The following is an 11,889-nucleotide window of genomic DNA, read 5'->3' as shown; positions in this document are numbered from 1 at the left end:
TAAACGTCTTTAAAGGTACGTCGTTACGCTTTGGCTTGTCATGTGGCATGGACTTACTTCAACGTCCTCGTGTGGCGTAACAGCTCTTATGGGTCCAGAAGCTTTGGATCAGGACAAACGCTCCAAATTGAAGGCCGTCAAGCCCGATGGCGAATCATGCGGTAGCAATCTCAAGTTGTATGCCGCCTATTTGGCGCCTACTGGATCACGGTGCCTGTTGAGTCTTCAGGACGCCAAGTCAGTCCAAGGATGTCACGTTGTGCCGCGAAGGACCGACGACGATACGGTAAGTAGTCAATACTTCTTGATGATGCCAGTGTGACCATGCCTCGGATGCGTCCGCGCATATAGTGTGCGAGAGTGGCGGCGTGGTGGGGGCTTGATGAGTTCGACGTCGACTCCCCTTTCAATATCTTCTTATGTGAGTGTATATCCCCAGGTTGTTCGACGTAGCCCTGATCCAGACTCCATATAGTGAGAGCCGATATCCACTGCTTGTGGGACCAAGGGCATCTCATGTTCGTGCCTGAGCCTCATATTGTCAAAGATCATCTCGCACGATCTATTGTCCCCATAGGTGGTGCCTCGGTGAGTACAGAGACATGGGCTAGACTGGTATCTTGCTCACGGTGCTATCCAGTCGCTAGCCGAGCTATTTGCAGCGTCCGATGTCCCCGTCTACAGATATTGTGTCGTTGCCCATCGCGACCTTCCCGAGACAGAGGAGAGCGCTGCGTTTCCGAGGGATATCAAGATCTTGGGCTATGTGGAATCCCCAATTCCTCCCCAGCTCGTTATATACAAATGGGGGGTTGATCCTGTCGAAGAGTGGACTAAATGGGTTCTAAATGGCTCTAGATGCCTTCTACAAGCGCCACGGAGTCGATTATGAAGCGATCGAAGTTCTCCGTCAAGAGCTGGCTCTCTTCCAACGATGGTCAAAAAACCTGCCTCGCCGCCAAAATGTGCATGCCGCTACCCAATGTGCCGCTTTGCTCTAGCTGTCTTGATCGGTGCGTTGGCTGTATTTCATTCATACTCCTACCATGACAAATGTGAATTGTTAGGCGGAACCAAGAAATTCACGTGTTACTCGGTAAATGCTGGGTGTTGGATGGATGACTATCAGGATTTATATGGCCCTATGGCCAGTTTGGACACGAGAATCATGCCTTGCTATGATTAGCCATCTATGCCTCATTATGTAGTATCCCATCATATAGTTATCCATGCATTTTTCTACTCCATGCCTGTGAGAAGTAATCTAATCATATCGCTGCTCATCAAATGCATGAGAAGCCAGTTGCGTTGTATTAAAATCCCGGAGCGTTACAGTACGCAATCAGTGTATCAATGTCGTGTGCCGATTCGAGGCTGGTTGGATTCAGATCATAGTCCACTTACAATCAGTCGTATCATATACGACGCCTGGGCACGAGTGATAGATCTAGCTGAAAAGGATTAGTACGAGGTTACATGGCTGAGAGTGCGGAGGACCGTCTATTATCCTCGCCATGTAAAGAAATGCAGCTGAGTACGGTTTCTAACCACAAGAGCCTCTGTATATATTCCGAGAGCCATGTTACAGGAAGCCTCACGCTTGATAACAGGACGACGGGTGAGGTGACACGGTTACTCTATATTATGAAACTTGGTGGTGTAAGCCACCGGTTATCATTGGCAAGCAACTGCTACATCCGGTGATTGCATCCGCCTTTGTAACATTTCCTAGATAAACAGTAACACACCTAAGGGATCATGGCGTGTGGATGACCACTATTACAGGAAATCGTATCAAGCTCCGGGCGTGACAGGAGCCCAACCTGGACTAGGTGTTCGGCCGGACAACCATCCAAACTGCAGAAATAAAGATGGAAAGATACTGACGCTCACAATCTGGAGGCTTGACAGACCTGCATGCAACGACTGATTGCAGACAGCGCAATTTTCGCTTCGTGCGAGAATCGCGCTGTCTAGTAATGGGGAGGGGGGGAGGGGTTCGGAACGTAGATATATTCGCAAAGTGTCGAGGCGAGCGGAATCTGGTCACTACTCGGCTCATGAGCGTATAAGGCACTTGACGCATCAGTCGTCAAAGGACGTCAAAAGGACTCACGCGGAGACTACGAAAGGCCGGCGCCTAGAGCAAGTCGCGATCGATGATCGGCCAATGAGAACCATCGCAGTCATAGCTTCGAGCGATGGCCCCCACTGACTTTCGCCAGCCTGAAAGCCGTGCGTCATCGAAACCAGCAGAGTCTGCGAGACTACACCTAGCCAACCATTCTAGTGCAGTGAGTCGGTGATGTTGAAGTTTGTCCGAGACCCGAAGCGAGAATGATCAACGAAGATATATCGCGTTTGTCTGAGCTCTGTCAAACGCGTAAGGAACATACAGGACGGCTCGCGCAAAGTCTGCGAGGTACTACAAACAATGCCAAATACGGTGGCATGCGCTCGCCACAATCTCAAGTTCCAACAGGTGACATCGCGTCGCGCTTGATACCAGCCTGAGTCTGCAACTGATGCCCTCTCGAGTTTTGGTCACTCGAGGCTAGAAATGATCGCAAGCTGACAAACGTCAAGAGCATCTCTGATGGCTCAATTTGTATCATAGCTTGGAAGCTCCCTCATGCCCCGCCTGTGAGTCCCATCTGGACCGAGTTGTACGTACACGCTTCTAGCTAGGATGACTACTACGGCCCGACGTCTGCTGCATGAGCACAATCTGTGCAGTGCAAACAGGTCAATCATCTCCTGGTAGCTATCTCTTGAAGAAAAAGACAGCGGTTGCCAGGATATCGGCAGCCTGAGGTTGCTTTGAGGGGGTGATGATCTCATTGTGCATAGAATTGCAACTGCGTCTCGCCTTAAGTACATCCTCCAGGACCCTCTGACAATACCCGTGATACTTGGATTATGTCGCATTGAATCGGTAAGTCATTGAGACTTGTGGGAGATCCGCTCTCTCATGACGGCCGCACCTGTGAACATCTCTGAGATTCAGGACACCGCCACGCGTTGGAAGGGGTCCGGACGGAGGCCGCAACGACTACGCCACCACACTATCTGGAGCCTCGCCAGGCAGACATATTGACCTAGTTCCATAACTCACCGCACGCTGCAATAGCGAAATTGGCTCGCTGAACAGAGCTGCTGTAACGATGTTATCGAAAGGCCCGCTTGCAGGTGACCACAACGCATACTGTGCGTCATCGTCGGATCCGGAAGCATAACGGCAGTACCGATGCGGTAGCCGAACATCCGAACGCTTAGTACACTGAGCACGCTGATCAGCGCTGAGTCGGACTGATCATAGAACAATCTATGATGTAACCAGAACTTTGCGTGTACGTGCGATTGGAGGCATAACTCGCATCCGAACTTGGCGATGGTGCTGACTAAGCAATCACCCAAAGGCATCAGTGGCGCACGCTTTTGGTCAACACAACTACTACCTTCCATGAACTTGCGCCATCCACGACGCAGCAATGGAAGCTTCCACTAGCTATATCTCTGACATGGCTCATACTTCTGCTGATGGCCATCCCAGACGCGAACTGAGGACGCCTGAGCTTTTGGTGCAGAGCTTGCCTGTGAAGGGTGGCCACTTTTCTTCATCCGATTCTATAGCCGACCGCATCCCATCGAGTCTTTCTGAGGACTGTTCTGTGCATATAATTAGCGGCGACTTCCAGACAACCAAGGTTCACTCGTGTGCGATCGATCCGGTGTTTGTCCACATCGAACGAGATTCGCCACTTGAAGGCCGCTCCTGTCCTTTGCCACGAAAACGACGTGCAGGCACGATTATTGATGAGATGCGTGCGAAGAGAATGTGAGTGTCTGGCACCCCGAGCGACGCGTCGAAGGTCGAGGACGGTGTTCCTTTCGGACCTCACCCGAGATGCATGATCACCGGCTGCGTGTCTGCTGAGGTGGAGGCGTGTTATATCTTACCTCCTGACATGCCTCAGCTATTGGTGAGTGGGCCTGCCCAATACTTTGGCTTTGTGGCTGACAAGGTGGACTGAAAGATTGACTACATGATGTTCAACATGCGCACTAACTACAACGCCCTCCGTTATCACATACCTGCGAATATCATGTTCCGTGCGAATATTCTATTGTTGTACACGTCTATTGAAGCCTCATATACCGCATGCAGTCCGATGTGACCTCCGAGAACTTTGGGAGACAAACCGCTTATTGATGATACCCCATCCTGATCATTTGCAAAAACTCGATCGTTGCGCTGTATGTATTATGTTCCGTCTTCGCCAATTGTCGTGCTCACAATGATGTAGGCCTACAAATATTGCATTATTGCAGAGGACGAGCACCCCCCAGACTCGTGCGCGACCATGAATAATATTATCACACCTTCCATCATGACGGCTCCTTGCTCATATCGGTCGCTCGGATGGCATGAGTTGGGTGCCCATCTCCATTTGATGATATTCCGAGCAGGCCAGAAATTGAGCAAGCGACCACTGCACTACCAACATGTCTTGCGGGATCTGCTGCCCCAAAAGGAGGTCAATCATGCATACACCCTCATCCGACGGCATGGGTCATGGACGGCTCCCCTGCCTTGGGATATAGTACCCGACAGGCGGTTGTGGGCAACGGGCGAGCTCACACCTTTTCCTGATGGTTATTTCCGCCGCCCTCTAACGAAGTATTGTTCTCCCCTGTTGGATGACGACACTGTCCGATTTTCTCGCCCATTTCGGCCAATTGTCTCAGGGACAAAGAGGAAAGTTTCTAGTGACACCAGCATGGGCAGACAAGCCTACACCGCGGATGGTTATACTCAGCGGGGAATCAGCGTTCGTCAGTGGTGTCTAGATTGCGATCACGCTCGAGATGAGTGGACGATGGGACCGCCTGCGGACCCTGAGAACGTAGAGATGGTCGCATATCGACAAGAGCAACCTGGCGATGTGCAGCTTGTTGTGCAAAAGCTTTGGTCGGGGGAAAGCTATTTCTCAAGGTACATCCTGTACCGCATTTGCGGGCGAATATTTGACTGACGTTCCTCATCCAAACTGACACTCTATGCAGACGCGGTCCCACGTTTTGACATCTAGCCCTGTACCTTATGTTGCCATGAGTTGCACATGCTCGTCAAGTCTTGAACATCCAGCATCGTCTGTTGGAAAACGATCCTCGTAGGAGAACTCCGTCGACCCACCGCGACGACCGGTGCTCATGTGGTAACGTCGATCCACACCCGCAAACGGACTGATCCTGCCATCGCAAAAAGCACGAATGAGCCAGATATATTTCCTGACCGTGCGTGGCGATTGTCGGTAAGAGGCGGGAAGTGCACTTGTATTGAACAGCATTGCGCTGCCTGCGTGCCTTCATTCCTAGTGCATTCCCCTATGATATCCGTTGCTCTCGAGCTATCGGCCACAGAGAGGGTATGCAACTGCACGCGTGGTGTTTATCAGATGACACGCGGCGTCTACCAGACGTCGGTGCATTACCACCTTACTTCCGATGAGAATATCCAGTATGTTCAAGCCGTGTACCGTTCTACACCATTTACTAATGTCGGCACACAAGTCGTAGTTCCTCAAGTAACAATCCCCTCATAATATCGCTGAGCGCGGTGTGACCACCAGACATCAAGCTCTGGCTTATCTCGCGAACTCATAAGACAATATACCCGTATGTGCAAGCGGTAGCAATTCGATGTTGGTGACTGACCGGAAAGCATTCCAGGCCCAACCCTTGGGCATCGGATATTCGTATGGCTATCTGCCTGCCTTCAACCAGCAGGAAGCGGCAGTCGCTTTGTGGAATACAAGAACTGCAAGCATGTGGGATCGTCGATGCTGATGGTTCCTGCAAATAATCTCCTCCGGCTCTCGATTCCGCACCTACCAGCGGCAGGCTCTGAGCTTCGGACAGAACTGTAATTCCTTTCTCTGCCGTAAAAACCAGACATGACAGCTAATACCGCTTTGCAGAAACGGCGGTCACTGTGGAGCAGCTTCTCTGCGTAAGTGGCGCTATTCAACCAGGTGATTCGAGGTATCTCGTAAACGAGACAGGCGATGCCTTTGAAGAAGTTCTGGAGGACTACACGCTTCCGCATATGATGCACCCGTCAATCCCAAGACGGACTGATGGTACATTCTTTCAAACGCGAATGAAGCCTCATCTGACACGAGGCTCACGATCTGTTGCTGCTATACCCAAACCACATATCATTCAGTCAGAAGAATCCGTCCGTAACTCCTCTCCATACGCATCACTCGATTCATCCTGACAGCCTCCTCAGATGTCTTTTTGCGTCGTCGTTAGCAGTCGCATCTGCAGGTCAGTCGGCGGCGCCGGTGGTAGAGAGTGGGTACGAGGCGCATCTGTTTGATTACACACGCATTTCCTGATTTAATCCCTTTGCTAGATCGCAGTGTGCCAATGGAACGAGCCACAGCACAACCCTGAGCGGCAGCTCACCCCAACTGTGACGCCGTACGTGTGTACTTGCTCTCAGACGACCGCCAATGAATGCGGAGCTCCTGATCGGACCTGTAGTTTGTCCTCGTCACTGGCGTGATCATCACTCTATATGAAAGCAATGCTGTAAATTGATTCCTTGACCACAGCATACAAACCGCTGATCCTGTCTTCAATACTGTCACCGCTATCATTTCGGCATCCTCTCGGTCATGAACCCAGATCATTCTTGTAACCTCGAGATTTGATTGGTTTTCAATTCCCATTCCAGTTATGCTCCGAACTCCAGAAGTGTAACACAGCACATTACTTACTATACTAATTACTCTAATGTACATCACGAGTCATGTATGTCATGTGAAGGTGCCTACATACCTTGCCCTAAAAGGACAGGTGTCACGAGTTGGCACAGCGCCTAGCCGTTTTTAATTTTCCTTTTCGCGGGCTCGAACCCGCGACCTCTGTACTATACGCTCGAACGAACAAAGTCCTTATCTACTGGACGATTAGATTAGATGGGGCGGCAGTGCACGGCACAGCTCGGGCTCCGCTGACACAGCCGCTCTGACTCACCGGCCCCCGGGGCCGCGTCAGCATGCTGCGCATGGACCAGCTGTGCACGGACCAGTGCGCACAGCCTCCCCTAAACTTCCCTTGTATATAAGCCGGCCTCTGCTGCCCTAGGGACCTCAGTTTCGACCTCTTGTCCCTAGGCCAGTAAGCCTTCCTTTGTATCCTTTCTTTACTTCACTAACCAATATATTATCTTGTCCCTAGCCTTAGGTTTGAGTGTTGCTCACCATCACTTTGGTGAGAACCAGTCGAACACCCCCAGCTTTCTTAGGTCTCCCCCTGTTGCTTGACCTCAAGTCGCGACATTAGGTCGAAACTCTCATAGCTGCCGACATTCTCTCGGAACCCAAACCCTCACTTTCCTTCCCTACAGGTCGGGTGGTGCGCACCCCTACTATACACTACGATACGTAGATAGCGTACATACATCGCCACCGCTCAGGGAACGAACCTTTCAGCACCTGCACTTTAGTGGGCGGTGCTTGTCCTTATGGACGCGTGGACTAGGTTCCTGCTGCATACTAGCCAAAAGCAGTACTGTGCCCCACGTGAATCGCGAACCCTAGCGTTACTTCGGGCGCCGTAGGTGTAAGCTAGTATAGCACGGCCTTTATAGTACACACACCTTCCCGTCCTCCCCCCATCCATCGTGGCTGCCTGTCAAGGCCAAATTCACACTTTCGACGCTCAGGACCTCGTCGACGTCTACATCCCAGATGGCCCTGAGACCATCATCCTCACCTGCGAGCAGCAGCCATGCCCCAATCGGACACCCCGGTCGATCGAACAAGATTACCCACGCTACAAGGCGATCAGAAGGGCTCAACACCCGCTCGGTCCTCGGAGCAATCTCGCATCTCGATCTGCCTCACGGCACTCTCGCCCTGTCTTCCCTAGCTCCTGTCTTCCCCAACCGGTTGCCGGTCCAAGTCAAGCGCGAGGAGATCTCCCTACAGACCTTGCGCCAGAGCCTGAGCCTGAGCAGAGTGCGAGTGAAGAAGGAGTCTCGGAGTCTGAGTCCGCGGATTCTGCTTGGTCCGCCCCGCCGACAGCGCTCGCCCCCACGTCAGCAGTCCCTGACGTACGTAACCCCGCCTCCGGGTTTCCTCCAGCACCTTCAGCGCCATCACCGCCGCGAGGCCGCTCGCGCACTCGCTCCCCTCATAGTCCGACCAGCGGAGGGACACCTCAGCCGCCTCCGCCCCCACAACGTCCTCCGTCCCCCCCGCCGACGATAATGTCCTCTCCCTCGACCGCCCCCGACAAGGAGACCCTGAAACTCCTCCTCCCCCTCCACTATGATGGCAAAACCATCATCGAGTGCGACAGGTTCCTGTCGCAGCTGCGCATCTACTGGCTGGTCAACACGTCATTGACTACCATCGAGCTCAAAGTGCAGGTTGCACTGAGCCTGCTTGATGGAGACACCCGCACCTGGGCCACTCCCTATTTTGCCCAGCTCGTGGCAGTGCAGATAGGTGCGCAGGGGGCCACGACCCCATTCAGGAACGAAGCAGCCTTTGCCGCCGCCTTCAAAGCCCGCTTCGGCAATCTCGACGACGAGGTGGCAGCACAAGTGGAGCTAGCAAAGCTCTGCGCGGATAAGTCAGTCCGCGAAAAATGCACCACTGCGGAGTTCTCCACGCTGTTCAAAGGTCCAGCAGACCACTCCGGGTATGGGGACCTGGAGCTACGCGACAAGTACCTGAGCAGCATCCCCTCCCGCGTCTACCGAAAGATCGAGCTCGAGACCTTTGCCACATGGCAAGAAGCTGACAAGCGCACCACCGAGGTCGAGCAGATCCTCGACATCAGCTGGGCCCGATGGCCTGAGCTGAACAACTTTTTCTCGGCCCGAGGTCGAGGACGCGGTGGGGCACGTGGTGGTGCACCCCGGTCACAAGGAGCTTCGGCCAGCATCAATGCGGCCGTCGGAAAAGGCGACTTCCCAGGCGAATGCTTTGGCTGTGGGAAGAAAGGGTACCGACGCTTCGAGTGCCCCAATTGTAAGGACAAGCCTTACACAAAACGCGCCGACGCGCGGGCTACGGTTGCCTCGGGATCCACCCAGGCGGTGACAAGCGCCCCCGTTGCTTCATTCTCGGCAAGTACAAGTGCCGCTTCAGCGAAATCGGAAAGTTCCGAGCTGGCGGACTTGATGGCACAGGTGAAGTCGATGCGCGAGGAGCTCGAGCACTATCGGGCGATGAAGGAGGAGTCTTTTTGATCCGGTCCGCGCTTCATGCTGCACGCATCGGGCCGCGTAATAATAACATGTACAATGTATTGGCTACTGCGAATGTTTACGAATTGGACCACGGGTCCCAACACTTCCACATTCCAGTATGCCTCAAAGGGAAGAGACGGCACAAGGACATAATCGCAATGGTGGACAGCGGAGCCACTACGAAGTTTATCAATAAATGATTCATTATGGAGAACAAGGTGCAAACATGGAAATTGAAAGAACCGATTCCGCTATACAATATTGACGGCACCCTCAATAAAGACAGAAGCATCTCGGAGGTGGCCATCCTCGAAATGCAGATAGGACACCATGTAGAGAAAACGGTCTTTACGGTCACGGACATCGGTCCAGAAGATGTGATCGTCGGGTTGGATTGGCTACACGAACACAACCCTGAGATTGATTGGGAGTCAGGCTCCCTAAATTTATCATGATGTCCTGAAACGTGCAGTGCCAGGAAGACTGGCTGGATGGAGCAAGCAACGACTGTGCGTGATACGGGGGACAGGCCCACGGTGCGCAGGCGTTCGCCGAAGTCCAAACGGTTGGTTGTAGGCGCCTGCCGGAGTAAGGTACTCCCGGACTTCGAACCCGAAGAAGATCCGGCGGAAGTAGAGTGGGATGAGGCCGATTTGATCGAAGCCTGGGAGCAAGGTATTACGCTTCCCGGCGCCCCTCAGTTGTTTGTCGCAGCCGGGCATACGTACTCCCAGTTGTTTGCTGAGGAAGTGATCAAAAAAAAGGTCGTTAAGACTGCCAAAGAATCGGTGCCTAAACAGTACCACGAGTTTCTGAAGGTCTTCTCGAAGGAAGCATCAGAACGGCTACCTGACAGGAAGCTGTACAATCATGCGATCGAACTCGTGCCCGGCTACTCAATGTTCCACTCAAAGGTGTACCCACTATCGAACAATGAGCAAGAGGAGCTGGACAAGTTCCTAAAGGAGCAACTGGTGAAGGGTTATATACGGGAATCGAAGTCACCCATTTCGTCCCCCTTCTTCTTCATCAAAAAGAAGGAAGGGACGCTTCGACCCGTGCAGGACTACCGCTGGTTGAACGCAATCACGGTCAAAAATTGCTACCCCTTGCCGTTGATCGCCGAGATGGTGGATAAGCTCCGCGGAGCCACACTCTTCACCAAGTTCGATGTCAGATGGGGATATAACAATATCCAGATCAAGGCCAGTGACGAATGGAAGGCCACCTTTATGACTAACTGGGGACTGTATGAACCCCTGGTGATGTTCTTCGGCCTCACCAATTCCCCCACGACCTTCCAGGTGATGATGAATGATATCTTCCATGATCTCATCGTCGGTGGAAAGGTCCTCGTGTACCTGGATGACATACTCATCTTCTCCACCAATCGAGAGGAGCATGATAAGGTCACGCGCGAGGTCCTTCGATGCCTTCAGGATAATGATCTATTTCTGAAGCCTGAGAAGTGCGAGTGGAACGTTCCCAAGGTCGACTACGTCGGCTATGTGTTCGGTGGCGATGAGGTAGCAATGGATCCTGTGAAGTTGAAAGGAATTAATGAGTGGCCAGTACCCCAGAACAAAAAAGATGTTCAGAAGTTCCGGGGGTTCTCCAACTTTTACTGCCGCTTCATTAAGGACTTCACCAAGATCTCGCGACCACTCGACCAGCTCACAGGGAATGACCCATGGCATTGGGGCGAAGAGGAGCAGCACGCTTTTGATGAGCTCAAATGACTCTTTGCAATGACTCCAGTCTTAGCGCTGTACGACCCTAACCGAGAGACGCGCATCGAAGTCGATGCCTCGGGGTACGCCACCGGAGGCGTGTTGATGCAGAAGCAGGATGACGGCAAATGGCACCCAGTAGCCTTCTGATCCCATGCAATGGATCCGGCACAGTGAAACTACGAGATCCACGATAAGGAAATGCTCATGATCATTGAGGCACTAGACGATTGGTGCCACTATCTCGAGGGATTGCCCAATCAGTTCGAGATCGTCACCGATCACAAGAACCTCGAGTACTGGCACACATCCCAACATCTCACGCATCGCCAAGCCCGCTGGTCGCTATTCCTGGCTCGCTTTGACTTCCGCATCACGCACAAAGCCGGAACGTCGAATGGAAAGGCTGATGCCCTGTCACGTCGATCAGACCATCAGATCGGCGATGAGGACGATAACACCGATCAGGTGGTTCTCCGACCTGAAAGGTTCCACATCGCCTCCGCCCGACGTGGTCATGCCTTGGTGACGGCCAATCAGTCGCTTCTGAAGCGCATCAGGGAGTGCTCAGAGAAGGATCGGGAGGTGGCCGAGGCACTTGAAAAGGTGCAGGACCTCGGGCCGCCCCAGCTGCAAAGAGGCTTTGAGGAGTGGAATGCTGAGCAGGGGCTTCTGTTGTTCCGCGGATGCGTATATGTCCCAAAGAACGCGGAGCTCCGGCGAGATATTGTCAAGATCCACCACGACTCGCCAATCACCGGTCATGGCGGTCGTGCCAAAACCCTCGAGCTCATATCACAGAACTACTGGTGGCCTGGAATGTCCAAGTTTGTCAACGAGTACGTAAGCACCTGCGACGTGTGCAACCGTACCAAGACATTCCCA

At 52.8% G+C, this 11,889-nt stretch overlaps 3 protein-coding genes across 3 annotated transcripts in view; all 3 read left to right on the top strand.

Annotated features, from left to right (window-relative positions):
- Positions 1–892, top strand: part of POSPLADRAFT_1140122 (hypothetical protein) — a gene marked incomplete at both ends in the record, with an annotated part of 3,000 nt that extends 2,108 nt beyond the window's left edge. The window contains 4 exons of the mRNA XM_024485131.1: positions 16–286; positions 352–421; positions 476–588; positions 641–892. Of these exons, the coding sequence (XP_024340476.1) occupies positions 16–286; positions 352–421; positions 476–588; positions 641–892 (706 nt within the window). The remainder of the gene's footprint in view (positions 1–15; positions 287–351; positions 422–475; positions 589–640) is intronic.
- Positions 893–4,391: 3,499 nt separating this feature from the next.
- Positions 4,392–6,690, top strand: POSPLADRAFT_1139562 (hypothetical protein; the record flags this gene model as incomplete). The annotated part of the gene is made up of 7 exons (XM_024485059.1): positions 4,392–4,996; positions 5,150–5,298; positions 5,380–5,521; positions 5,691–5,839; positions 5,982–6,013; positions 6,422–6,489; positions 6,624–6,690. The coding sequence occupies 7 exons, from the start codon at positions 4,392–4,394 to the stop codon at positions 6,688–6,690; spliced, it is 1,212 nt and encodes a 403-aa protein (XP_024340475.1).
- Positions 6,691–7,069: 379 nt separating this feature from the next.
- Positions 7,070–8,128, top strand: POSPLADRAFT_1111694 (hypothetical protein; the record flags this gene model as incomplete). Its single annotated transcript, XM_024483381.1, has 3 exons — positions 7,070–7,130; positions 7,490–7,545; positions 7,664–8,128. Coding segments are annotated over 3 exons (582 nt in total), but the record flags the coding sequence as incomplete, so codon positions are not given.
- Positions 8,129–11,889: the final 3,761 nt, after the last annotated feature.

This window comes from Postia placenta, assembly GCF_002117355.1.
Source record: "Postia placenta MAD-698-R-SB12 unplaced genomic scaffold POSPLAscaffold_5, whole genome shotgun sequence".
NCBI classification, from domain to species: Eukaryota; Fungi; Basidiomycota; class Agaricomycetes; order Polyporales; family Adustoporiaceae; genus Rhodonia; species Rhodonia placenta.
Note: the sequence above shows the minus strand (reverse complement) of the source record. Positions and strands in the feature narration are given on the sequence as shown.